General features: G+C 53.3%; 1 protein-coding gene and 1 pseudogene across 1 annotated transcript; both read left to right on the top strand.

Moving 5' to 3' along the window:
* The first annotated feature begins 1,436 nt into the window (after positions 1-1,436).
* On the top strand, positions 1,437-27,515 carry MPP3 (MAGUK p55 scaffold protein 3). The gene is made up of 20 exons (XM_036071300.2): positions 1,437-1,548; positions 1,864-1,938; positions 2,805-2,867; positions 3,115-3,233; positions 3,494-3,571; positions 4,736-4,816; positions 5,058-5,195; positions 8,450-8,531; positions 9,693-9,778; positions 11,142-11,216; positions 14,107-14,303; positions 16,563-16,627; positions 17,955-17,975; positions 18,487-18,528; positions 20,031-20,195; positions 20,299-20,379; positions 22,756-22,849; positions 23,039-23,147; positions 24,968-25,090; positions 27,208-27,515. The coding sequence occupies exons 3-20, from the start codon at positions 2,843-2,845 to the stop codon at positions 27,382-27,384; spliced, it is 1,758 nt and encodes a 585-aa protein (XP_035927193.2). The 5' UTR covers positions 1,437-1,548; positions 1,864-1,938; positions 2,805-2,842; the 3' UTR covers positions 27,385-27,515.
* On the top strand, positions 14,313-16,159 carry LOC118522312 (V-type proton ATPase subunit E 1 pseudogene; annotated as a pseudogene).
* Positions 27,516-27,834: the final 319 nt, after the last annotated feature.

Here is a 27,834-nt window from a genome sequence, read left to right as displayed (position 1 = left end):
TATGGTCCCTCTTAAATTGAACTTTGTATGTGGTGTGGGTAGGGATTGCAGTCCCCCCTCCCCCCACCCACCTCACATGAATACCCAGTTGTTTCAGCATCATTTGTTGGTAAGCTCATCAAAAATCATTTGACCTTTTATCAGATGGCTCTTGGTATCTCTCCAACACTAAGTTCCCAGGTGAAAATATGTCTCATGCAGTCTTTTCTGTACTCAAAGTGAGTCCCCGAGACAAGGAGCATCACATCACCCGGGAGCTTGTTAGAAATGCAGAAACCAGCACCACTCCAGCCCCATGCAACCTCCAGATAATTCCCAGGCACATTATGTTTGGAGAAGCACTGGTGTGCTTTTTGATGAAGGAGGGGAAATGTCACCGTGACACACTCTGCCATTGACAGCCTCCCCCATGTACTGCAGGCTTTGGGGTCCTGGGAACTCATTTCCACTTCTTAATATGCTAGACTTACTCCCAGACGCAGTCTCAGGGTCCACCACTCCCGACAAGTGCTGCTGCGCGATCCCTGCTGCTGGGAGACAGGGGACGGAACTCACTCGCTTACTCCTCACTCTCTAATACCCACAGCCACCTGCTCACTCACCCAGCAGCTTCTTCTGCCCTCTCTTCCATACACATCTTCAACCCCTGAACCTTAGTTTCCTCAATTACGGCGCCCAGATAATAATGGTGTCTATCTCCGGGGCTAATGTGATGCAAAGTGATCTGAGGAGTACCTGGGCATAAAGAGAGCACAATAAAACTCAGTGATCTTCACGGCCATTTCACAGAGCCCGTTGCCCAGGAGAAGCCCCTGCATACAAGCTGCGTTCGCCCCTCCCCGCCCCTCACTCCCGCTCCGCAGCCCCACCCCCTACACCCGGGCCGAACTGAGCCTTGCAGTCTCCCCGCTCCACTTCTCCTCCCTCCCTTCTCCGCGCCCCCAGGGCACAGTGCACCGATAAATCTTCCCCAGCACGCTGCATTGTTACAGCCACTTGCCCTCGCGTCTGACTGGTGCCCCGTCCGGCACGGGAGTTCCTCAGATCCAGGCTGTCTGTCTCGGTGGTCTTTGAAGCCCCGGCCCCCCGCACAGTGCCTGGTACTTGGAGAGCACTCCATAAATGTTTGCGATTTTGAATAATACGTGAAGCAAGCGTCCAGCCCTCAACTCGCGGGGGGTGGGGGATTGCGGGCGGCAGGGGGGCAGAAGGGGAGGCTGGCCGTGTGCCGCCCAGAAGGACACAGGCGGGGGCTGCTCGGGGCTCGGTGGGTGGAGGCCGGGGCGGGGGCATAGGAGGCCCGAGAGCGGAGCCCGGGTCCGCAGAGGACTGGCGGGGCCGGACGCCCAGGCTCCCCGCGCTCCTCCCCCCGCCTCCTCCCGCGCCCCCTTCCCCCGCCTCCTCCCGCGCCCCGCCCGCTCCGGCTCCGCCACCCCCGCCCCGCGCGGCCGCGGCAGGGAGGGGCCGGGGAGGCGGAGCCAGCAGCGGCCGAGGCTCCGGGCACCCGCGCGGCTCCCGGCGGCGGAGCGGAGATCCCGGCGCGCCCAGGTAGGAAGCCCCGCGGGGAAGCGGCCCGGGAGCCCGGCTGCGGCGGGAGGGGCGCGGCGGGGGCGGGGAGGAGGCGCCGAGCCCCGCCCCTCGTGCGCGCGGCTGCCTCGCGGCCCCCCGAGCCCCCCGCCTGGGGGAGGGGGCGCTGAGTCCCCGCCCCTCGGCGCCCGGCCTTCCTCCCCGCGCTCGCCCCCCCCACCCCGCCCCCCGTGCGCCCCGCGCCTTTCCCGCCGCTCGGCATCCCGGGACTGCCGGCGAGCGGCCCCCGGGGCTCGCCTTCCCTTCGGCCAGCTGCGCGCCTTGTTCGTCCCACAGGTTCCTTCCGAAAGCGAGCTGGAGTCTGGCCTGGCCGCCTCGGGGAGTGGGGGCACAGCTAGAAGGAGCCAGAGCGTGAGTGTGGCGGAGGGCGGCGCAGTGGCTGGAGAGAGCCCAGTACCATTCTTTTGCATCTTGGTGTTCCCGGTGCTCCGCGCACTGGGGCTGGCTCCATGTTTGCGGAATGAAGCAATCATTACTCTCCTTGTCCCCTTCCGAAGGAGGACTTTTTGAGGTCCACGTGCTGCAGAGCACGTTGGGGCGGGGGGCGGGGGGCTCCTGAGCTAGGGCTGCCCGGTCCTGCATAGTGGAGACCCGACTCTCATTTCTCCACCTCCTCTCCGCACTCCCTTCTAGGGGATGCTCCCTTCAGTTTGGGACTTGGGGGTGGTGGGGGAGGAGGGAGCTCGTAGGCCCAGACAGGTGTGACCAGGGACTTGAAGGTGAACAAGGGACTTGTGAAGGACAAGGGACCTGCGCAGGGCCTCTCGGAAGGTAACAGGGCACAGGGGACGCTGCAGAGCAGAGCACCCACCGTGAGCAGGGGCCACATCCTACCTTTGGGACCAGCCCGGAAAGGCCGCCAGAGTATAGATTCTGACCTGCAAGCTACTGAACTCCTCTGAGCCTCTGTTTCTTCACCAGTAAAATGGGGATATTAGTACCCATTCCCCAGGGCTTTGTGCACATTAAGAGAAGTGTCATATGAAACCAGCCAGCAGAATGCTTGGCACATCCAGGGTACTAGCAAATCTTAGTTTTCTTTCTTTGCTCTCTGGAAAACAAACAAACAAACAAACAAACAAGCAGAGAGTTATTCGTTACCATCCCCTCTGTCCCCAAATTGGTCATGGACAGACACAGCAAGTGTGTAAGCACTGTTTGTTGAATGAATATGCTTGATGGAGCGACAGCACTCACCCTCCTCCTCCTCCTCCCAGAATCCGCAGGCAGAGGTCGGGAGCTGAGCAGCAGAGACATGCCCGTGCTGTCTGAGGACTCCGGTGAGTACCTTTCCTGGGCTGGGCCTGCCGGAAGCCCTGGAGAAAAGAGCCTGCCCCAGCAGCCCCAGGCTGGGAGGAAGCAGGATGCTGCCTACATTAGCTCACAGGGGCTGCCCTGCCCGAAAGCCCTGGGGATGAGAGAGCCTGGGGAGAGAATGTCCACACGGCAGGGTCCACTTGGAGTCCCACAGGGGCAGGAAGTACCCATGGCACTGGCCAAACTTCATGTGTCTTACCCTCTCCTCAGGTTTGCATGAAACCCTGGCACTGTTGACTTCTCAGCTCAGACCTGACTCCAACCACAAGGAAGAGATGGGCTTCTTGAGGGATGTTTTCAGTGAAAAAAGCCTCGGTTACTTGATGAAGGTAAAGCCCCATTTCATCCCATCTGCTGAGGGTTTCTAGAGGTTTTCCTAGCTGGCGGAGGCCCGTGAAGTTCATCTCAAGCATTCCCCTGCCCCGGGAAGGTCTTCGTTAGCCCACTATGAATGGCTTTCTCTCGGGCTGACCCATCGGTGACCCACTCTGCAGCCATCCGCACAGTCGTGGGCAGGCTGTGGGGTACCCAGGGTACACCTGGGCAGCTGACTTGGGAGGCCCCAGCCTGAAATTGGCTGTCTTTGCAGATTCACGAGAAGCTTCGCTATTACGAGAGGCAAAGTCCAACCCCCGTTCTGCACAGCGCTGTGGCCCTTGCTGAGGATGTAAGCCCCAGGTTTTTCCTTACGGTGTTAGCCCCACTCCCGACCCCGTAGGGCCCCTTCATCTTGCCCGTCACCATTGCTTAGCCGATAGGGGACATAGGGGCTCGGAGCCCAAAGGTGAAGAGACATCTCCTCCCCTTCTCCTCTTGTTCCTCCTTGGGCCTCCTAATGGGCAGGAAGGAACTTGTGAGCCTTGGACTGAGCCAAGGGACACAGGGACATGAGGATGCCTACTTACTGTGTGTTCCCGAGAAAGTCTGTTCCCCCCGCTGTGAAATGAGAGCATTTGGATCAGATCAGCAGTTCCAAACTGTTGAGGACTGGCAATATGAAGGTCAAACAATCGCCTTGTACTGTGCTTTGGGGAGGCCCAATGTGAAGTCCTGGGGTCAGGTGACTTGCAGTGTGTCCCTGCCTATTGGCTGAGGATTCCCATTTTTTTAAGGAATGCTTCCTAACTTCTTGTGGACCTGCCCTCTATGTTGCATGGTTTAGGAAGATGATGGTCAAGGCCAGCTCCTCAATAAACTCACCTAACCCAGGAGATGGCCTGGCAAGGCATGGGTGCAGACCTTCCCTCCTTTCTCCCCTATGTGACGTGATTAGGAGCACGTTAGGCTGTCAGGCTCCCAGGCTCGGCACTGTCTCTCCTACCAGCTCTGGGACCTTCCACAGGTCATTCAACCGCTCTGAGCCCCAGTTTCTTCATCTATAAAATAGCACAGTGGTGAGAGCACAGATAATAGAGCCACATAGGCCCAGGTTCAAATCCTGGCTTTTCAACCTAGGGCAAGATATTTAATCTCTCCTTGTAATTCTCATCTGTCAAATGGCAAAATAATAATACCTGCTATGTTGAGTTCTCTGTGAAATTTGGGTGGGAAAGTCCGCATAAAGCAAATAGCACATAGTAAGGGCTTAATAAGTTAGCTCCCATTAGGAGTACCCTCCATGAGCTGCTCTGGCTCTTCTGATCCAGGCTGTGATTTCCCTGAGAGTGTCAGTCCTGGGGTGGCTGAGGATCCCATGCACTCTCAGATGCTGTCACAGTTCCTGCGAGGACCCTCGGGTCTGAAGCTCAGGGAGCAGGGTTTTCTCTGGAGACTCCCAGCGGGCTCGAAGCACCCACAGCCGCGTGTGACGTTCTGTCTCATTCCTCCACAGGTGATGGAAGAGCTGCAGGCCGCCTCCGTGCACAGTGATGAGAGGGAGCTGCTCCAGCTGCTGTCCACCCCCCATCTCAGGGTAGTCACACAGTCCCTGCCTGCTCACACAGCTTGTGTCCCCTGGGATGGGGGCCGTGGGGAGCGCTCGGCTGGGAGGCTGAGGAAAGAAGAGTTCTGAGTGAGGGGGTCCTCAGGACCAGTGTCTGGGTGGTGGTTTCTCTGGCATGCAATCTGAGACCCCCAAATCACAGCCCAGCCAAGGCCCCCTTACCCCTGGTAGCTTTAGGGCTGGCCCTTCACTTCTCTTGCTTTCCTGACAGGCCATGCTCATGGTACACGATACAGTTGCCCAAAAGAATTTCGACCCCGTTCTTCCCCCTCTGCCCGATAATATTGACGAGGATTTTGATGAAGAATCAGTGAAGATTGTCCGCCTGGTAAAGAACAAGGAACCCCTGGTATGTGACACCCACCTCTCTTTCCCCACCCTCTCCATGTACCACTCTCCCACCCACCCAGAAACCTGGGAAGAGACCCCCCGCCCCGAAGTCCCCGGAGTGAGTGATAGTAGCTTTGTCAGGGCTGCCACTGGTCCCCGTGGCACCTTTGTGTGCAGGGTACCTCTTTCTCTGGGTGGACACAGCCTCACTTGACTGTGGCCAAGCTCCTTTGTGCAGTAAACAACCTGCGCAGCTGTACAAGGCAGCCCCGATCATCATGCTCCGCATCAGAGGTTGGCAAACTATGGTCCAAGGGCCAAACCCAGCCCACTGCCAGTTTTTTTAAATAAAGTTTTACTGGCGTGTGGCCATGCCCGCTCATTTACGTATCGTCTGTGGCTGCTTCTACGTTGCAACGGCAATGTGGTGTAGTTACCACGGAGACGGTGTGGCCTGCGAAGCCTAAAATATTTACATTTGGCCCTTTACAGAAAAGTTTGCCAAATCCTGCTCTGAATTCTGAGGAAGCAAGGGGCAGCTGCCGTTCTCCCCAGCTGACAGATTGTTATCATTCTGGTCCTAGTGCAGCAGTGATTTACAGAGCGAAGGGACAGGGTTGTTTATTAGATGGGGGAAGTGGAGGAAGTCCAGAGAGTCGAGTGTTTGCCCCAGAGAATGGCACAGCTGGCATTCTTGATTTTCAGCTTTCACCAAGGGCGCTCAGCTAAACCACTTCTGCAAATGGAAGGGAAGCTCTCGGCCCCCTCTGTTTCCCCCATTGCAAAATGGGGCAGGCATCCATTGACATGGTCAGGGTTGTCTTTCCTTTTTATGTTTGGGTAGGTTATGGGTCATAGCTGGGGTGGTTTCTGACCGAGGCTGCAGCCAATCATCGAAGGGGCTCCTATGAGTTGGGAGCAAGAGTTTCGGGCCCCATATGGTCCTTGTCTGACCTGTCATGGCAGCCATTCTGGGGGAGGGAGGAGGGAGGACAGCATAAGGGGTTAAAACCACAATGTTAATGTATTATAATGAAGCTCTAGGTTACTGGTAAGGCCAAGGTCATAGGGAAGAAGGCAGGCATCTCCCCTGGGGTCTGTCCTGGCTGTTTGGAACTTGGCCTCCACCCTTTTGTCAGTCGGAAAGCACTTGTTCCCTGCTCCTATCTAGCTAACTGCCTACTCTGTCATATTCAGGGAGCTCTGGGCTTCCCGGTGCGGATGTAGAAAGCCAAGTTTGTGGTTAGGAGTGACAGAGGTGGGGCCGGACCAGAGGGAGATGCTGATGGTCCATGCAAAGTGTCATAGCTTGTTCCTGAAGGCAGTGGGGGGGGGGGGGGGACTGTAAGGTCTTAAGAAGCAATAACATGATCAGATTTGCGGTTTAGAAAGATCGCCCTGGCTGCTGAATAGAAAGTGGCCTGGGGGGTGAGGCCAGAGCGGAGGGCCGATTTGAAGGTGGGGACCAGGTAGGGGGAGGGCCAGAAAGGGGGCTTGACCTAGGCCTGTGGGAACGGGGAAGATAAATCCAAGAAATAAGTCAGAAAAAAATTAATGTCACTTTGTGACTGCCCTGGTTTGGGCAGGAGTCTTGGGGGGATACCTAGGATAGCCCTGAGGTGTCCAGCTGGGACGATTAGGTGGGCACTGCAGCCATCATTCAAGGGATGGAGCTTAGGTCCCATTGAATTCAGAAGTGGAGGCATCCAGGAAGTGGAGGGATTATTTGTTCAGAGACACAGACTGGGCAGCTGCCAGCATCCAGGCGGGGTTAAAATCACACCTGAGAGGTCGAGACCACATGGGTAGAGAGCAGACAGTGAGGCAAGAAGGGGGCCAGGGCCAAATCCTGATTTGAAAGGCAGATAGAGGAGGACCCAGCCATGGAGACCCATCGTCGCTGGGAAGACCTGGGAGAGAGGGGTGTCACCAGGGCCCGGGCTAAGAGAGGATCCCAAAGGGAGGGCGGGCGCCAGAGGCAGACAGGCGGGAGGTAGAGGCGAGAAGGCTGAGAGTGTGTGGGAGCCGGCAGCTGGTGGGCGGTCAGCGCTGTGGCCGGTGCTCTTGAGGGTGCAGGTGACAGTGACTTGGGGGGGTAGGAAGCAGAGAGAGCAGGTGCTTACTCGAGGGAGCAGAGACTGGTGGCTGCTGGATGGAGGGGCAGGCTTTTTACTGATGAGGAAGATGTGATATTTATGGAGCCAGGAGAAGGAGCCAGCAGAGAGGGGGCATTGAGTCTGCCAGAGAGGGAGGGAGGGGACAGAAGGACCAGCCTAGGCGGGGGGAGCCCTCTGCTGAGAGCAGGGAAAGGAGGACAGGATGGACAGAGATGCCAGAAAGTTTGAAGGTCTAGGGGGCAAGATGCCATGGGGTTCTTGGCTGATGGTTTCTGTTTCCAGCAGTATTTGTCCTACGGACTTCAAATAGGTGACATAAATGAAGTTAATAACAAGTGTGCCTATGTGTTTGCAGTAACAGCCAATAATAAAAGGTTAACATTTATTGAGCACTTACTGCATGCACTTACTGTGCGTAACATAATTGAAGCTTGCCTGCATTACCTGATAGAATCCGTGCACCAACCCCGGGAAGTTAAATGCTGTCCCCCACCCCAGAGGAAACAGACTCACAGAAGATAAGGGGCTTCCTTCTAAGGCTGCATGCTTTCAGGGAATGGCAGGTGGATTCAAGCCCAGGGTCGTCCAACGCGGGGGCTCAGCACTTCACCTGCCACCGTCCCGCCTGCGGGGTGCACGAAATTGAGGGCTTGTTAGCACCTCTCATCCTAGACGTCATTCTGCTGTGCTCCGCAGGCCACGTCCTGGTCCTGAAGCTCTGGCTGGTCATAATTGGTTCCCCTTGGCAACCACAGAAAGCCCAGTACCCTGTGATTGATTAGAGGTTGAGAATTTGCAGGCACGTTCTCTCCTTATTATTAAATGTCTTTGCAAGAGACAAGGGCTGTGATGTGAGAGACATGCACTGGACTCGTTGTCCCACAATCCTTTACACCTTCCCAGCTGGGCGACCTCGGGGATGCTGACCTTCTCTGAGCCCCTGTCCCTCATCTCTGAAATGAAATGTGGGCATTGCTGTGCTGTATTAACGTGAGATGCTGGTTTCATTGCATCCTCAGCACTGGAAAGGGCTGCCCTTGGTCTGCCCTCTGCAGTGACAGAGGGAGAGACGGGGAGGCTCTCTGGGGTCCAGAGCCTCGGGGTCTGAGGTTTGGGGCTGCCTCTTAGGAGCCTGCCTGCTCTGTCTCCGATGCAGGGTGCCACCATCCGGCGGGATGAGCACTCCGGGGCTGTGGTGGTGGCCCGGATCATGCGAGGGGGCGCTGCCGACCGGAGCGGTGAGTGGCGTCTGTGCTGGCCTGGTGAAGGTGACGGCCTGGAAAGGATACAGCACGCCCCAGCCTTCCCCTTGTGGCCACGAGAGTCTCCTTTCCTTCTCCTCTCTGGTCCCCTGTTTGGGATGTGCTTTGCTTTCTGGGAGCGGGGCTGGGATTCTCTTCTCCTTCCCAAGCCTGGTAGAAATTTTAACCGTTTGAAAATACCTCAGGCACGGAGAACATTGGGGTTGATCAGAAGGGCTCCTGCACTGGCCTCGCCGAGGACTGGGGTCCTTAAGCCCACAGCGTGGGCTGGGCGGGTTTCCTGACTGCAGAGCAGGGACGCCCTTCCCCACCACCCCAGTTGTCGCTCTTATGGAGGGAAGGGTGTTCACGCCCCAGATTTGTTTGGGTGGAAAACAGGTTGAGAATCAGTGTTGTGTGAAACAACTACTCAGTTGGGAGGCAAACCTTCTGGTGTAGAGAGGTGTTACCCCTGAAGTCTGGGGATCACTCTTGTGGAGACCAGAGCTTCTCAAACATTAGCAAGCACCGACCCCACCCCCAGCATCTTGTTAAATGCAGAGTCGGATTCAGCAGGTGTTGGGGGCCCCGAGATCCTGCACGCCGAACCGCCTTCTGGCCGCCGCTGTTTGGCTAGCAGTTAGGGCCTCATGTGCAGAGACACTTGTCATTAGAACCGAGGCCTCTGGACGGGTGTCTTAATACTCTTGACGTCACCTTTCCTGGTGCCTTTAAGTTTTCTTAAGATTTGAGAAAGACATTCTAAGAGTATGTCTGTTAACCTAGGAAGGTGAAGAGTTAATGATATTTCTAAAGAAGCAGAGGTTATAACGGGAAGAACCAGGCTTTCGATGTCAAAATAAGTGTGTATGAACACAGGCTCCATTATTTCTTAGCAGAGTGGCCTTGGGCAAGCCGCATAATTGCTCTGGGTCTCAGCTGCCTACTTGTAAACTGGGGGTTTCCCTGGGTGGTTTTGAGGCTGCGATGCTGAGTGGGGCGCCCCGTGCACGGTAGGACTCAGCCGGCCCCAGGCCCGCCCACTGTCTTTACACCTTGAGTCCGCCGTGCGTGTGGCAGGTTCCTCTGGTGGCTGCCAGTGGTGCCCTGGGGCTGAGGCCCCTTCCTGTGCTGATGGGCAGCCCCTGTGTCTCCTAGGTCTGGTCCACGTTGGAGATGAGCTCCGAGAAGTGAACGGGATCACAGTCCTGCATAAGCGCCCCGACGAGATCAGCCAGATTCTGGTCCGTGCTGCATGTGTCCTGGGGGGGGGAAACGGGGGGCCGGTCTTTGGAGACCAAAGCAAGGCACTTCCAGGAGCCAGGGTGGATTCTGGCTCAGTCTCTGTGTTCATGAGGAGGCTGCAGGCAAAGTGGCCTTGTGGCATGCCCAGGGTCGGGGTGGGAGACAGGAAGAGTGGCACTCCCGGGCCACCTGCCTCTCAGACCTCTTCGGCATAGCCCCACTCCCTTTCCTGAGGCCCCTTCTGCAACATCCCCTTAAAAGGGTCCCCTCTTCTGAAGGGCTGAGGAATATGGACTAAGAAGCTGCAGTACAAGGAGGACCAAGAGCAAGGGCTTTGGGGTCAGCTGGTCCTGGGTTCGAATCCTGCCTCCACTAGTTTTCAGCCGGGCAGCCTTGGGCCAGCCGTTAGGTCACCGTGGGTTCCACTTTCCTTTAATGTAAAGTAGGAACAGGGAGCGTTTCTCATTCAATGTGTGGTTATGATCAGGATGTAAACATCCTGGAAAGGATACAGCACTTCATATCTGTGAGGAGATTCTAGGGTCTTAAGTGCTGGGATGCAAACAACCTCCAGAGCCCGTTCTGCAAGTTCAAGTCAAGCTGCAATTGTCAAAAGCCCCAATCACAGTTTTGTCTTCTTTATCCTTCTCCCCCCCCCCATGACCCTCTTTGCTAATTTCCGATGGTTCGGGAGGGGGCAGAAATGGGCTGATCTGACGAGAGAGGACCCCCCACTGTAGGGAGCCCTGGTTGCAGGCAGGCTCCTTTGGTCTTCCTGACCCCACTGCCCTTTGCCCGGTTCCAGGCCCCAGGCTCCTTGTATTCTAGGGCAGTGCTGGGCCAGGGAGACTGTTGGGCGAGGTGTGCTCTCATGGGTGGACTGCATTCTGCCTCATGTCCCCCTCCCCCCATGGGGATGCAGGGTCTGTGTCAGGGTAGAAGGAAGGGGAAGCCCCAGCAAGGTAGGGGTGGCCTGAGGTTGGAGAGCCCGATGGGGAAGATGGAAGCAAAGGGAGGGAAATGAAACTGAACTTGGTTATGAAAATAATCTGAGAGAAGAGAAAGAAGGGTGGCCTTTGGAGCACTAGAGGTCAGGAGGGATGGAAAGGAGGAATTCAGGGCGTGCACTGTCCTTGGTGCTCATGTAGAGTTCTGTGTCCCTTTGTCCCATGAAAATGCAGATACTGGGTTTTGAGTTTTGCTTTAGTTAATTCACGGGAGCCACCCCTGGAGGGTGGGCCACAGGGGAGGGGGCGCGCCTGACTTCCTTCTGAATGTGAGTTTCCAGATGGGGGCAGGAAGACTTGAACTCACCGAGGGTTAGACATGGGAGGTGGTAAGCTTCGACCTCTCCCCTCTCAGGCGCAGTCCCAGGGATCCATTACCCTGAAAATCATCCCAGCCACCCAGGAGGAGGACCGTTTAAAGGACAGCAAGGTATGGCGGGGTCGGAGGCCGGGGAGGGCTTTGAAGCAGTCGTTCGGGAAGAGATCACACATCTGGTCCTCGGAACGTGTGCTCAGTAGAGAACTGTAATTCAGTCACACTGTGATTCATTTATTTGTACCTGCCTTTTTCTAAACCGGATTTGACGTAGCTTACTAATAAAAGACAAGGTTATTTTAATTGAAATAGAAAATTAGGGCCCTGAAGAGGAGAAACTACCAAATGTGCTGGTTTCGGGACCAATTAAGTAACTGCCATTTGCTTAATTCTTTGGTGAGCCTACCTTTTTTGGTCACCTCCTCTGTGCTGGGCGCTCTGCCAGATGCTGGAGACAGGGACAGTTGGTAGCTTTGAGGACTCCTAGTTCAGAGAGGGAGGCCGGGGAGCAAATCTTTCATGGCTCTGAGACTAGTGCTAGTGTTTCCGAAAGATTCTGAGCAGAGTTACAGATGCCCCGGAAGGGGTCAGGTAGTAGAGGTGCTGGAAGTGAGGCTTGAGGCAGGTGAAGGCGAGTAGGACTTCCCTGGTGAAGAAGAGAGGGAGGGAAGTTCACACAGAGAGGTCTGCATCTACAGAGGCTCAGTAGGTGTGGAGAGGAGTACTTTTGGGTGTCGGTGAGAGAGAGCACCCTGGTCGGGCTCTGGAGGGGTTGTGCTGGGAGGTAGGTTAAGGCTATCTTCGGAATGGCCTTGAATGCTTTCTTAAGGGTGTTGGCATAATCCCGGCCTGGTTTGGGGGTCTCAGAGGCCGACCCCTGAGATGAGGATTCGAGCGCAAGTAGTTCATTTGGAGGTGACCCCGGGAAGCACCCTGGGGAAAGGAAGGCAGTGAGTACAACAAAGCGTGTGTCATCCAGCAAGTTACTACTGTGTCATCCTGCTGGGGAACTCGGGGATCCCGCGTGGGCACGTGTCTTCCCACCCAAGAGCCAGGGGAGCTGGGAGATCTGTGCACCGACTCCTGCCAGGCCACATCCAGGGATGGATTCCCAGCATTCTCGGCTGGCTGCATTAGAGTAGAGCGGTGACCAGAGAAAGCCCTTGGACAGAGAGACGCCAGGGCTGGCTGCTGGAAGTCTGGCTGGGGGGCGGGGTACTGAAATGGTGAGGCCCTGGGGGATGTGGGAGCTCCCAGGCTGCTACGTGGGGGGAGGGCCAAGTGGGTAGAGACGGGAGGCAGGGAGACCTGGTAGGGAGGCTGTTGGAAAAGCCTCCGTGAGAGATTATTCCGACCCGAGCTGAGGTGGTGGTAGAGAGAACAAGAGAGGGCATTGCTTTGGTTTCAAATAAATTGGGATCTGAACTGCCTGGCAGCCAGGGCAGAAAGGAGAGAAAAGGCAGGACATACTTTTCCTCAGGAGATGGAAGGAAGTGCGCCCATTTTTCAAGAAAGGTGATTCCCAGTCCCTGGCTCTGGGCACGAAATGCGGGATAAGAAGGAACAAATTATAGCACTTGGCATAGAGTAGATGTCGATGAATATTTTGGTGAATGGGGATCAATAATGGACAATGTCTTTAGTGTCAGACTTTTACAGGAAGCGAAGACATCATCTTTGTGTGACTGTTCCTTATTTGTACACTTTGATTGAATCCCAGGGCTTGCATAATATAGACTCTTATCTGATGGAAAGCAGTTCTTTCTTGGATATGCTAATGTGATCTTCATGGGCAGCTTTTGCAGGTTCTAACTTAATACAGGGAGAAAACTTGGTTTTCCTGGAGAAAATGGGTAACCTGTCCCTTAGCCCATCCTTCTTAAATATTTCTTCTTGATCCAGAAGCTTGATCTGGGCTGGCCATATAAGATTATACTCTTTTCCGAGTGCCTGGGACCCTGACATCTGTAGCTGGATGAGGATATCTGTCCTCATAATATCTGACCAGAAAGTTTTTACCCTTGTCTAACTGAATCTTTTCTTTTTTTAAGATTTTTATTTATTTATTTGACAGAGAGAGAGAGGGCACGATCAGGGGGAGAGGCAGAGGGAGAGGGAGAAGAGGTTCCCCACTGAGCAGGGAGTTCAATGTGGGGCTCCATCCCAGGACTCTGGGATGATGACCTGAGCTGAAGGCGGACGCTTAACGGACTGAGCCACCCAGGCGCCCCTAACTGAATCTTTTCTGGTGGACACATAAAGGAATATGACTTGGATCTGTCTAAGGAAGCCCTGTGGCTTTTGTTTTGTTTTTTCTTTTTTCTTTTTTTTCTGTTTGTTGTTAAAGTAATTGGACCCTAATGGTCTGGTAATAGAGATAAATAAAATAAATCCATCCACTGAATTATAGAACAAGAAAGTGTGACAAAATGCTGTATCTTCCCACCATCATCTCTAGAGGGGTGACTTCAGGGTAAAGGGGAGAGTTGGGGGTTGGCCGAGTATGTGGCAGATGAGGCAGGGTGAGCTGTAGAAAAATGTGGACGTCAGTCACCCACTGCAGAGTGATGAGGAGGAGCTAGTAACAGTTGTGCTGTTGATATTTGTGTTCTAATCAAAGCATCTAGATCACTTATTTAACAGATGGCTGCTGACTTCATTAGGGGCAGTTAGCATATCAAAACTATCCTGCTGGTTCCCAGGACTGGTTGTTGCTTTGTGTACGCTAAGAGGCTGCTTTAAGGACTGCAGGCTGGGGAAATAGGGAAGTACTTAGGCTGGAAAGAGAAATTCAGATAGAGGGCCCATCTCTTAATTTTCTGAACCTTGATGGATTTCCCGACTGTAATATGCAAAACGGCTGCAGAACGAGAGGAAACCATGTGCCCTGTGTTTCTGATTAGCTTTCTGTCCTCGAGGCTGATTGCTCGTCCTGATGGTGAGTGATAGGTGTCATCTGGCGTTCGATGCGGCAGAGACACATCTGTGCTCACCCCCTCTTCAGGTGTTCATGCGGGCGCTCTTCCACTACAATCCGAGGGAGGACCGGGCCATCCCCTGCCAGGAGGCGGGCCTGCCCTTCCAGCGCAGGCAGGTCCTGGAGGTGGTGAGCCAGGACGATCCCACGTGGTGGCAGGCCAAGCGAGTAGGGGACACCAACCTTCGAGCTGGCCTCATCCCCTCCAAGCAGTTCCAGGAAAGGTGGGTCTGGGCTGTGCTGTCAGGGGGTGGCTCTGGAGTGGCTTAGAGGCGTGGGTACACGGCGGGGCCCCGGCTGGAGGGACGCGCGGTATGTCGTTGCAGAGGGAAGTACCCATCGCCCTTGTGTTCGGTCTTCTTGCGCTCTAACCAGCGGGGATGGCCGTTTGAGATTTAAATACATGCACAGAAATCTATGTTGTCACTAAATGCATGTATGTTGTATAATACCTACTTAAAGAAAGTTGAAAAATAAAATATAAAAATATAGACGAGGAGGACGAGGGAAAGCTAATGACCCCAAGCCTCGCCACTATCTGAGATGGCATGATGGACATCCTTCCTGAGCTTTTTACGGGAGAGACACAGAATTGGAAGTCGTGCTTTTGGGGTCTGTGTCCTTTAACATGGCAACTTCAGCATTTCCCACGTTATTACCTCGTCTTTAGTGTGTGATTTTTAATAGCTATATAATATTTCATCAGAAAGGAGACCATGCCCTTCCTTCCACCGCCCCCTTCCAACCTAAGCTAGAGCCAGTGGGCCTCTGGCCTAGCACAGCTTTCACCATGGCCCTCAGCAATGCTGACATGCAAAAGCAGATTAGGCATATGATGGCTTTTATTGAACAAGAAGCCAATGAGAAAGCAGAGGAAATAGATGCGAAGGCAGGGGAAGAATTCAATATTGAGAAAGGTCGTCTTGTGCAAACCCGAAGACTGAAGATTATGGAATACTACGAGAAGAAAAACAGATTGAGCAGCAGAAGAAAATTCAGATGTCTAATTTGATGAATCAAGCAAAGCTCAAAGTCCTCAGAGCAAGAGATGACCTTATTACAGACCTATTAAATGAAGCAAAACAGAGACTCAGCAAAGTGGTAAAAGATACAACCAGGTACCAAGTGCTGCTGGATGGACTGGTCCTCCAGGGTTTGTACCGGTTGTTGGAGCCCGAATGATTATTCGTTGCAGGAAGCAGGATTTCCCTCTGGTAAAGGCTGCAATGCAAAAAGCGATTCCTAGGTACAAAATTGCCACCAAAAAAGACGTTGATGTCCAAATTGATCAGGAGGCCTAGCTGCCTGAGGAAATAGCTGGTGGAGTTGAGATCTATAATGGGGATCGTAGAATAAAAGTTTCCAATACCCGAGAAAGCCGGCTGGATCTCATAGCCCAGATGATGCCAGAAGTACGGGGAGCCTTATTTGGTGCAAATGCCAACAGGAAGTTTTTGGACTAAACCTTTGGGCGAGGTGAAGTTCATCCACCGCTCTCCTGCTGTCATGCGGAACTTTCTGATATTTGAAAAAACAAGATATCTGTGTGGCTTCCTCTTCGCTGTTCTAATATTCTGTATTCATCAGTGGATCCTCTCTGTAGCTAATGCCCTTGGCCTAATTGTTAAAATGAGAGAAAGTTTCACTTACTCTGATCAGGAAACCTCCTTCTTAGCTAATCTAAAAGTAGCACAACTTTCATTTGCTTCTGTAGCATGAAGGTGAGGGTATCAGATGCTGGTTACCGGAGCTTCCCCGAGTCTCGGCTCTTCCTCTCGTCTTCTGCTGTCAGTTCTCCACTAGAGGGTGATGTGTATGGTGTTCTCCGACATTCAGTCTCTGCTCTTGAGGCTTCAAACGCATGGGGGGCATGCATTCCTACCAGCAATAGTGGCTTCACTGTTCACCTGCTTGGGCCTAGAAGTGTTCCTCATCTGTAAATGTGATTTAAAATCTAAGCCATGAATAGGTCTTATTTATTAAAACAAAAGGTTTACACGGGAAAAAAAAAAAAGCAGACCATGTACTCTGTACATGTAGTCTGGATTCTGCCCTCCCTCCCCGCCAGGAACTGACAGTGTAGCAGGAAAGTCACAGGTGGTTCCGACGAACACTTTCTAGAAATGTGACGGGTTCGGGGGAGGAGGACAGCGGGCTCTGCGAGGTCAGATCCTGGGAGGGTTGCCCCTCACCTGGGCGTGCTCCGAGCGTCTCTGAGTGACTTCCCTCCTTCCCTGTGGCTGTCCTTTTAAGTTGTCTGCCCCGTCTGGCTGCCACAAGACCGCACTAATCACCTTGCACGTGAGACTGTGCCTCATATTTCAAGTGATTTCCTTAGGATAGATTTCCGAAAGTGTAAATGACTGCGTCACCTCTCACCTGTGCCATCTAGGCCTTGGTTTCCCTGCATTTTCCAGAAGGTTCTCTCGGACTCGTTTTGCGGCGGAGCTCATGGGCCTGCCCACCTCCTTGTGTCCCTGCAGGCGACTGAGCTATCGGAGAGCCACCGGCACCCTGCCGAGCCCCCAGAGCCTCAGGAAGCCCCCCTGTGAGTAGATGGGCAGGGCAGCCCTTCAGTGAGGGGCCGGGGTTAGGAGTCAGGGGCTTCGTGCCCCGAAGAAGCAAGCGCTGGGCTGGAGAGGGCACCAAGGGTCCTGTCTGAGCTGGTGGGCCTCCAGAAGGAGGGGATGGGGAGAGGGATGAGGAGGGGAAATGGGGGTAGGTCGGGGAGGGGGGAGCTGTTCTCTGGAGAGGAGCTACTGTATTTGGGGCCCATAGGTGATACCGGGGGGCATGTTAAACACCTCTTCCGAAATTGTGCGCAAACGTGTGTGTGTGTCTGGGAGAGTGTCCCCTACCCAGGGGCTCTCTGATCCTGATAGTTTCAGAACCACTGATGCTGGACGGGAGTGGAGAAGGCTGCACGTGACCCTGTGTTAGCAGTCAGATTTGGCAAATAAAAATAAAGGATGCCCAGTTAAATTTGAATTTCAGATCAATAATGAATGGGTTTCTAGTGTAAGTATAGCTCATGCAATATTTGGGACATACTTATACTAAGGAATTATTTGTTGTGTATCTGAAATGCAGATTTAACTGGGCGTCCTCTATTTTATCTGGCACCCCTACCCTGTGCAGCCCCTGCCTTCAGAAGACATTCTCACCTGTCACCTTGCCTTTTAATCATCACAATGTGAAGGAGTGGAGTCAGGACATCCTCTTTTCCAACGTGGGAAAATGGAGGGTCATGAGGTCAAGGGAGCGGGGCTGGGGTCAGGTTTTCAGAGGGCCTGTGCCCACGGCCTCCAAGTTAGAGCTCTGTATAGAGACGAAGCTGCCCCATGATATGGCTTCTCTGGCTCAGGGGGGCTCGGAACCAAGTGAGGGGCCCAGAGGGGTGTCCGGTGACCGGAGTACAGCCGGCTGGCAGCCCTGCTCTGCTCCGCTCCGCCGTCTGGCACCTGCCTTTGCCCAGGCCCATCTCAAACCCCGGAAGAGAGAGAGCAGGTCCGGCCCCACTGCAGGCATCCTGGGGTGAGCTGCTCCCTGGCTTGGGGCCACTGCCCACGGCCGCTCTTCCAGACTTGCTCTCAAGTCAGAAGGGCTGCTGAGTAAATTGGCTTTGGGGCTGCTCACGCCGGTGCTGAGCGGGCTTGTTCCGGGCCGCTCATGAGACACACGCAGGAAGACTAATTAGAGCTAGGCTCGGTTTAATAATGCACCGCAGCTCGGATCACAGGTTTGTTGGAGGAAAGAGAGAGGGGACAGATGGAGGGCTCCTTACGCACACGAGGCCACCGGCTGCCTCTCAGCCGCAGGGCCTCCTGGTTCCCCTCCACTAACGCTCTTCCATCTGTCTTTTGTGCAAACCGCAGATGATCAGCCTTGTGACAAAGGTAGGCTGGTATTTATCCCCTGTGCACCCAGACAAGAATGTAGACTGTCTGGAGCTGGAGGGGCTTCTTTTCCTCCCCCTGTGCCCTGAGGTGTGAAGAGCCGCTGGGGACAGAGCTCCTCCCTGCCCACCTAGCACATAGTGCCCCACCTTCCCTGGACTCTGGCTGGGCTAACTGTGCCACCAGCTGGGCGGGAGGCAGGAGACGGGAAGGTGGGGCAGGGCGAGTGAATCTCCCCTCCTTCTACTGATGGCGATCCTAACCCAGAGGGGCCTGCTGGCCCAGAACCCCTGCCACGGCCTGCAAAGTCTGTTCGGGGCCTAAGCATGGAGAATTGAGTGAAAGAGAAGGACTTGGTTTCCTGGGGAGCCAGGACATGGCATCTCTCCTGAGCCCGCACGAGACATCATTCCAGTGGGCTCCTCCTGGCCACCCAGGAGCCGGGTCGCTTTGGGTCAGAGTATGTGTCCAGCAAGGCTCACTGGCTGCCCTCTCTCTGTTTGGTTCCCAGAGACCTGTGACTGTGAGGGGTACTTCAAAGGGCACTATGTGGGTGAGTATCGGGCCTCGCTCCCCAGCACCCCCTGCCCTTCCCATGCACAGCCAACCGTGGGCTCTTGGACCAGGGGAAGACAAGGTCAGAGTGACCTGAGCCCCAGCAATGCTTCAAGAGCAGCCGAGCCTGGGGGACCCACATTCCCCTTCATCTCTGTCAGCCAGGGGAGGGACTGACCTGCCCAGGCTTTGGGGTCCCTCCCTAACTTCCACCCAGCCCCGGGGAGCAGAGCCCTGGCAGGGAAGGGATGCGGACCGCTCCATTAACACCGATCTGTTACCATCACAGTCTCGGCCACGGTCCAGGCCATGTGTGTGTGCTGCCACCACACAGTGATGGAGCCTTTTACCAGCCTCCAAAGGCCCTTTGCTGCTTTTATTTTGCTTAGTCTTTTCAAAGGCCTTAGAGACCAGCAGAGATTTTTTTACCTTTCATCTGGAAGTAATTTCAAACTTACCGAAAAGGTGCAAGAATCGTACCAAGAACTCAGATTCACCAGATGACACTTTGCCGTATTTGCTTTGTCATCCCCTTTCTCACACATACACAGTTTCTTCCTGAGTCCTGTGACTCGGTTGTAGACATCACGTCCCTTCACCCCTAAATGCCTCAGTATGTATTCCTTAAGGACGGGGACATTCTCTTACAGAACCCAGGGGAATTATTGAAATTCTGGGAATTTAACATGTATACAGTTCTATCATCTAATACACTGTTCATTTTATTTTATTTTATTTTAAGTGTTTTATTTATTTATTCATGAGAGTCAGAGAGAGAGAGAGAGGCAGCGGCAGAGGGAGAAGCAGGCTCCCCGCCTAGCAGGGAGCCCGATGCGGGACTCGATCCCAGGACCCTGGGATCGTGACCTGAGCCGAAGGCAGACGCTTAACCATCTGAGCCACCCAGGCACCCCTACACTGTTCATTTTAAAATTTGGCCAGTTGCCCCAGTAATGTCCTATAGAGCATTTTCCCTGATCCAGGATCCAACCCAGGACCACACATTGCACTTGTAGATTTGTATTCCCACTTCATAGATAAGGAAATCGAGGCTCAGAGAGGTGATGATTCTCCCAAGGTCAGCCATGTGCTAAATAAAACAGTGACTGGGGCGCCTGGGTGCCTCAGTCAGTTGAGCGTCCAACTCTTGGTTTCGGCTCAGGTCATGATCTCAGGGTCGTGGGATCGAGCCCCGTGCCAGGCTCCACGTTCAGCGTGGAGTCTGCTTAAGACTCTCTCTCCCTCTGCTCCTCCCCCTGTGCTCTCTAAAAATAAACATCTTTAAATAAAACAGTGACCTTGAACCCTATTGTTGGAGGCCAGATGGTCACCTTTTCTTCATTGTACTGTGCATCCTGATCAGCCCCTTCCTGTAGGAGGAGGTAGTTGGGAGAGGTTCAGTGGGACTCAGCCCCCCTTCTAGGTCTGGCCAGGTAGAGAAAGTCTTTCCTGGGAGATTCTGGGACAAATGCCACAGTTCTCCCTGCCCTTCCCACAAAGCTGGTCTTCGGAGAAGCTTCCGGCTGGGCCGAAGAGAAAGACCGGGAAGCCCCCAGGAAGGAAAGGGGTCTGTAGGAGCTGAGGCTCCAGAGCTGCTGACCTATGAGGAGGTAACCAGGTACCAGCACCAGCCTGGTGAACGGCCCCGCCTGGTGGTTCTGATTGGTAGGTGAGGTCCTGCATTTCCAGGGAGTGGGCTGGCTTCCTCCCGGACTGGCGGGGAGGGAGCTCAGCAGGGACCCTGGTCAGCCTTCCTTTTGTTTCCCAGGATCCCTGGGAGCCCGACTGCATGAGCTGAAGCAGAAGGTGGTGGCAGAGAACCCACAGCACTTTGGCGTTGCCATTCCACGTAAGAAGGCGCACACGGGGCTTTGTGTGCGCGTGTGTGAGCATGGATAATAGTTCATAGGGACTTGACTCCCCATATCCATCTAATCCTTACTTTGGGTCTGAGGGACCGATGGGCACTGCCTGCTATGGGCAGATCATGGGACCTAGGCATGATAAGAAACCCACTTTCAGTGGTCCACTAGGACCCTCTGAGGCAGAAGCTGGAGGACCACTTGGCCCGTTCCTTCCTGGGGTGGGAGATGAGTCTAAAGGGCATTGCAGGCAAAGTAGCAACCTCAGGATGACACCAAGAGGCTATGGGCACCAAGGGGGCATTCCAGCTTCCTCTTCACAGTGACTCTGACTCCGATGGCCCCCGCCCTCTGCTTGGCTAAGAGAGCAGGGCAGAGAAGCCGGGAGCCTGGTGAGTTATGATACTGCTCGGGCACTCCCTTGTAGCTGGCTTCCAGCCCATCAGAGTGGCTGGGCGCCCTCCAAGGTGCTCACACCCCTGCCAGTTCCTGAGGCTAGGAGCAGCTGTGGATGCTGAGACCAAGGAGGCAGGAGGCCCTGGTTCTGGATGTGATGCGGAAGAGGGGAATGAAGGGGCTAGGAGCTTTTATGTGCAGTAGCTCGGGCAGCCCTTCCAGTACCCTTGAGGAGAAGGATGATCACCATCCTGTACACAGAGGAAGACACTGGGGCTCAGAAAGGTTAAGTAACTTGCCCAGTGTCACACAGTTGGTAAGTAGTGGGGCCAAGATTCAAACCCAGGCCTTAATGAGGCCACACAAAGGGCTTCTCGCCTGCCGCCTACCGCTCCTGTCCTTGGCTGTCCCTTCCCTTTCTGGGACCCTCCGTTCTTCTGGCCTCAGAGGGATGCAGTGTGGGCACTCGGGGTCACCGAAAGGGAAGGCTGTGGTGGCAGTAATGAGACTTTTCCAGAATGTTCTAAGGGCAGCTACCAATCCTTTCTTTTGCCAGACGCCTCTCCCCTGGACCTCGGGGCCCATAACCCAGTGTGTGGGTTGTCAGAATTGTCTTTCGGAGCCCTACCTGAAGTGGCAGGGACTGGAGGGAGGCGGCAGGGTTCAGGAAGCCATTCTAGTGGCATACCTCTGATGGACCTGGTAGGTAGGCTTCCGAGGGCCACTGCCTTCCAGGGTGGACTGAAACAGGACGTGTGGAGGCTGCTCACACATGGGTCCTTCAGAAGCCCCCAGATCTATCCCCCAAGACAGGGGTGCATGGATGGCCAGGCCTACCTGCTTCAGGCACCCCACAGATAGGTGACTTCCCCCCCACTTTGCTCTTAGGAACTGAAAGAGTCAAGGCAGACTTCCCGAGGCTTCCTACTTCAGAGAGGCGGTGACTTTTATCCTGGGTTTTGAAGCATAAGTAGGAGTTTTCCAGGCAGAGAAGAAAGGAATAGTTCTCTATACAGAGGGAACAATTTGTGGAAAAGGATGGAGGAGTGACCCAGGGTAGCAGCATTAGGGACTGGGGAGGCTAGTGTGGATGATGTGGGAGGAGATACTCGTCAGAGGTCTTTAGGATGTTATCGGTGGCGACTAAGAAGTTTTTAAACAAGCGAATGACACGGTCAGAAAAGTGACCTTAGCAGCTCTGCCCAAGGTGGGACAGGGATGCCACATAGAGAGCACAGAGCATCCCTGTGTGGTCCCCAAGGGCATGATAATACTGTCCTTCAAGACCCCCTTCAAGGCCCTTTTCTTTCGGAATGCTCTGGAAAAGAGCAGTGTGTTACTCCACGCGTGCTCTCGTTCTGTGAAGGACCTGCTTTTCCCCCGAAGTGCGCACCTCAGTTCTATCACAGAAATCAGTGGAGAAATGCTGTATGTTTTGCAGTTATTTATGTGAGCGCCAGCTTTGCTGAAACCATCTAGTCCGTCACGGACTGTCTGTCTTCATGTCTCTTTTCTCAAAATGAGAAATAACCGAATAAGAAATCAAAAGCCTACAGCAGGGCCGTCTGTATCTGGGGCCCCCTGGCTCGCAGAAAAGAAGACAAGGAGGAAATCAACGGTTAGGACTAGGGATCCCTTCAGCGATTCTTTACAAGCCACACCACCTCAGCCAGGCTGTCTAGTGGGGCCCCTGAGGGCAAACGCTTGGCATGGGACGGAGCTCACACCCTGGCTTGGGGCTTGACCTCCCTGCACCTCAGTTTTCCTCCCCTGCAAAGGGGGAGGCCTCCTTTCCCACATCGAGGAGGGTGCCTGCCCCGCAGGGACACTGAGGAATGGGAGCGGTGGGTTCATCCACTGAGCAGCGATGAGCTCCGGAGGGGAAGGAGGGCCCAGGCTCGCTGTTGTTCTCGTGCACTGTGAGGGGACATCTTTTTGCCCAGTTTCCCTTTTCCTTTCTTTCAAAGATACCACCAGGCCCCGAAAGAGCCATGAGAAGGAGGGGGTGGAATATCACTTCGTCTCTAAGCAAGCATTCGAGGCCGACTTACATCACAACAAGTACGTGGCCTGGCGGCCCAGCTGGCCCTCGGTGCACCCGTCTGGTGTTCCCCCTGACCTTGTGGGAGGGCTTTTGGGAAGGATGGGGGACGCGGGAGAGGAGTTACAGTGGAAAGTCCATCTATCTTGCCCTGCTAATTTAGGCAAACTCAGGAACTAAAGGCCCGTTCCCTGTTGGTGGTGTTTTAGGTTCCTGGAGCATGGTGAATATAAGGAAAATCTCTACGGAACCAGCCTGGACGCCATCCAGGCGGTGATGGCCAAAAACAAAGTGTGTTTGGTGGACGTGGAGCCGGACGTGAGTTTCTGAGCCAGTTGGGCGTTTTCTGTTGGCAGAATATATAAATGAGGGGAGGGGCGCCTGGGGGGCTCAGTTGGTTGAGTGTCTGACTCTTGATTTCAGCTCAGATAATGATCTCAGGGGCGTGGGATTGAGCCCCACATCTGGCTCTGTGCTCAGCAGGGAGTCTGCTTGAGATTATCTCCCTTTTCTCTCTCTCTCAAAATAAAAAAAAAATGATAATAAAAAAATAATAATAAATGAGGGGACTGTATATTTTACAAAACATTTGACCCCAGTCTAAGGCTTTTTTAGTCCAGAGGACTGGATGTTAAAATTTCCTTAAGTCTGCCTTTGAGAATCTAAGGAAAGCTCTGTAGCCCGAAATGTGCACATGTATACACAAAATGGCATTCACTGTAGGGTGCTCCCAGGCCCCGTGGTGGCCTACAGACCTGGGATCGTAGCCTCTGCATGGTGGGCATCAGGCAGTGGGCGGGCGCTGCTGGTCAGCAGTAACAGGACCGAGAATTAGATGCCACTGCGCAGGTGGATGCTGGGGCCCAGCTCCCCGTATCAGGACACCGCCCCCGCGCCCCCACGACAGGTCAAGTCAGTCAAGTCAGTGGCTCAGGGCATCACCGAGAGAGGCCACCCAGAGAGCAGTTGGAAAGAGAAAAGGGATGGAGACAGTGACCCTGTGAAGGGCATCAAATCCACACCTTGCCTGCTGTGTGTTTGGCAGGGGCTCAGGCACCTTCTTAACCTTGTCTTTGACAAATCTTCTAAGCTTTGAACTCAATCTGGGTTTTTTTTTCCTCTATAGAAATGGAGCTCTGATTTTATGCCATAAGGTGTAGACTTTATTTTTTTTATTTTTTATTTTTTTAAAGATTTTATTTATTTGACAGAGAGAAAGACAGCCAGAGAGGGAACACAAGCAGGGGGAGTGGGAGAGGGAGAAGCAGGCTTCCCGCGGAGCAGGGAGCCCGATGTGGGGCTCGATCCCAGGACCCTGGGATCATGACCTGAGCCGAAGGCAGACGCTTAACGATTGAGCCACCCAGGCGCCTCAGGTGTAGACTTTATTTAACAGAAGTCGGCTTGAGACAGATTCCAAAAAGCCCATTATGTCTATGAAGGAAAACCCTCTCTCATTTGGACTTGCTGGGGGTTGGTCATCAAAATTAAAAGTCTAAATTGCAAAATTTTATTTGAAAAGTGATTTTATTGATTTTGGGGTGGGGTGGTGCAGATTATGTATGTAACAGTTTAATACAGTGTTCCAAATGAGGCCCTTACGTTATCGGTCATAGGTGCTAATGAAGAGGATGATTTGCATATTGAAAACCTTCTAATGTCTTTACAATTTGTTTCAAATGATTTCTTAGCTTCTTCATTTGCTTAGCAAATCTTTTCTTCTCTGAATATCATAAGGAGGCCTGTGTGATAACACATATTTTGAATTAGTGAAGTCCAAATTGATGACGTTTGACTAAGAGATGCACATTGAATCTTCTATCAGGACCGGGCAGGTGGAGAAGGGCATGAGAAGGTTAATTAGAGCTTGTGGGGTCAGAGCTGAGAGAGATGGCAACACTTGGAACCAGGGCTTTGGAACGTTCATTCTCAGCAAGTGGGCCTTTGGGGCCCAGCCAAGTCCAGTGTCAAAGTGGAGGATGGGAAAATGAGCAGCTGGTCTGCCCAGTTGAAGTCCATTGTCATAGGACCGTGTGATCAGGACCTTTGCCACTGAGGTTATGTGATAAAGCACACTGTTATGGAGCATTCAAAAAGTGTTTCATAATAAAACGTGTCCTGTTTTTGAACTTTCTCAGGCACTGCAACAACTGAGGACCTCAGAGTTCAAGCCCTACGTTATATTTGTAAAGCCTGCGATTCAGGAAAAGAGGAAGACGCCGCCCACGTCCCCAGCCTGTGAGGACACAGCAGCCCCACTTGTAAGTTTAAAATTGATCATTTCTGAAGGCCTAAAAGGGCCTGTTACAACTGCGTAAGGGTGCGTGTACCTTCTGCACGGAGCTGTCTTTCCATTTGCCTATTGGCCAGACTTAGATGGTCAGGTGACCGGAAAGCCCAAGGTGGGGCAGCTGAAAGTTCCTCCCGCTTCAGACAGGGATGGCTCTGCCTGGGCTCCCCGCCCTTCACTCCTTCGCAGAAGGATCCTCCCAGAAAATAAGGGACATCTGCCAAAGACTTGATCACACTAACCTGTTCAATTCCCAGGCCAAACCCAAGTCGTTTTTAATTGAAACACCAACTTCGGATCCAGCAAGTGGATCAAACATGGGGCAATGGACAGCATGGCGGGAGTCTTTCCTATGGGTTGTTCAGGACCGTGACTCTCTCCCTGAAGCACAGGGGGTTGAATTCCACCTTTATAGGCCAGGAAAAGGGTTCTGGAGATCTCCCTACCCCCCCCCCCTTTTTTTTAAGTAGGCTCCAACAGGGGGCTTGAACTCAATGACCCTGAGATCAAGACCTGAGCTGAGATCAAGAGTTGGACGCTTAACCCACTGAGCCACCCAGGCGCCCCTGGTTCAGGGGATTTTGGGCTACAAAACAAATGCCATACTTTTTACTCCATGAGAGATTTACTTGAGTTCCTTCAAGATGCAAATATTAGAAAGATTGAGGTACTTAGTGGCGAAAATGTTCCTTCTGTAGTTCCTTAAATAGCTATATGCTTCCAAGCTGAACAATGAGGGTGCCTGGAGGAGGGGAAACTCCAGAAGCAGGGGACAGGGGAGGTGGGATTGAAGATCCAGGGGCAGCATCAGACACTGCAGAGTGCTTTTGAGTATGAGAGGAGCCCTGCGAGAGAGAGTATGGATTTAGCAAGCTTCTCCTGATGTCATCTACTTTTTCTCCTCCTGGGAGAAAGTAAGGAGAAGAAATGACCTCAGCCTTCTCTTCAGTCTCTACCGTCTTTGTGGCAGCATGCCCAACTCTTTCCGAGTCCTTTAGAACCTATCTTCAGACGCTGCAGGTGCTCTCACTAAAGTCGGGATCTGGGGCTGATGGGCAACAGAGAGAAGAGGAGGAGGAGGAGGGAATATTTTGGAATGTGGGTCTCTTTGGGGGAGGGCGGCTCACCCCACGCTCTAAAAGCACTGAGTCTCTGTAAGCACAAGAGAGAAGGCGGCAGAGGCCTGGCTAGAGATAGAAAGGGAGTGGGTGAATGCCAGAGACGAATTTCATTTTGCGACGTTACTTAGAGGTGACCTGCCACGTGCCTTTTTCCCCCAAATCAAGCTAACCATCAGTCAACTACCGGCTCGAGGTTCTGCTTTTTCAAGGTGTTTTTGAATGAAGAAACAAACCCTACGCAGGCTGGGCAAAGGAGGGACACGGGCTACCTGTCCCTCAGGGTTAGGGGGCGGGAAAGCAGTCTGACGAAGGAAGTCGGGGACCCCAGGGAAATGGGGTGTTTGGTCAGGATTGTCCCAGCACTTTCGGAAAGAACTCTACTCTAGCTATGGTGCTCGTGTTGGGCCTTGGTATGAGGAAATGGCAAGAAGAATTAAGTTCTGCGTGATGAATTTAGGAGTCTGAATTCAGAGAGCCTTAGAGTTACTTATTCTCCTTCTTTTCCCCCTCATTGTTTCCAGAAATGCTTGCTTTGCTTATAGTTAATAGTATTTGCAGTTCTTTGCTGTAATTACTTAACCAAATCGACACACAACACAATGGTACCCCTTCTTTGGAAATACCTTCCACCCGGAAGTGTGATATTAACATATTATATGTACACACAGATATAGAATCGGCATCCGCCCAAAGCCTATGTCATGGCTGAGGTTAACAGGTCCTAATATCTAACAGTAGATATTTTGAGAAGACGAACAAGGATTGTGTCTACTTCCAGGCAACATTTTCGGACATGTGATTGGGTGTTATCACCACATTCCGTTCTTGTGTACCCCATGGGTTATTCATGGGCCCAAGTCACCCACTCAAAATTAGACGTTAGAACACTGCCCGAGAAAAAGGCTGGAAGTTTCTTATTTTGAGGGAGAACAACCCAGTGGCTCCCCAGCTGCCCCTTTCCCTGCAGGACGAGGAGCAGCAGGAGATGGCCGCCTCTGCCGCCTTCATAGACCAGCACTACGGGCATCTGGTGGACAGCGTGCTGGTGAAGGAGGACCTCCAGAGTGCCCACAGCCAGCTCAGAGTGCTCTTGGAGAAGCTGAGCAAGGACATTCACTGGGTGCCTATTAGTTGGGTCAGGTAACTATATCCTAGAACATCCGGGTTGGAGGGGACCTGGAAGACCACCTCGTCCAGCCTCCCCCATGCTACCGTCAAGGAATCTCAACTGTGGAGAGGAGCAGAATTTTCCATAAACTCCATTGTCAAGAAGAATATATGTGTGAAGTCTCGTCCATTATTGGGTTTTTGTCTGTTGTTTTTCACTGCACCCCTTTGGAGCAGAGAACGTGAATTGAAAGGGGGCGTATCACAAAATAGCATATTTCATTCACTCAAGTATCACAGGCAAGTCGACCCTGATTCTTTGCACTGAAGTTAGGTAGCCACTGTCTTTTGGGGGTGGGGGTGGGAAATTTACACAGTACCGATTTGCAGAGATTATAAAAGGAGCGATGCTTCATTTATTCAGCTTTGTTGGAAATGGAGTTGTCCTTACCCACTGAGATTTTCCATGCAACTGAAGCTCCCCTGT

Source organism: Halichoerus grypus, chromosome 2 (genome assembly GCF_964656455.1).
Source record: "Halichoerus grypus chromosome 2, mHalGry1.hap1.1, whole genome shotgun sequence".
NCBI lineage: Eukaryota > Metazoa > Chordata > Mammalia > Carnivora > Phocidae > Halichoerus > Halichoerus grypus.
The sequence above is the reverse complement of the archived record's forward strand: the minus strand, read 5'-3'. Positions and strand labels throughout refer to the sequence as shown.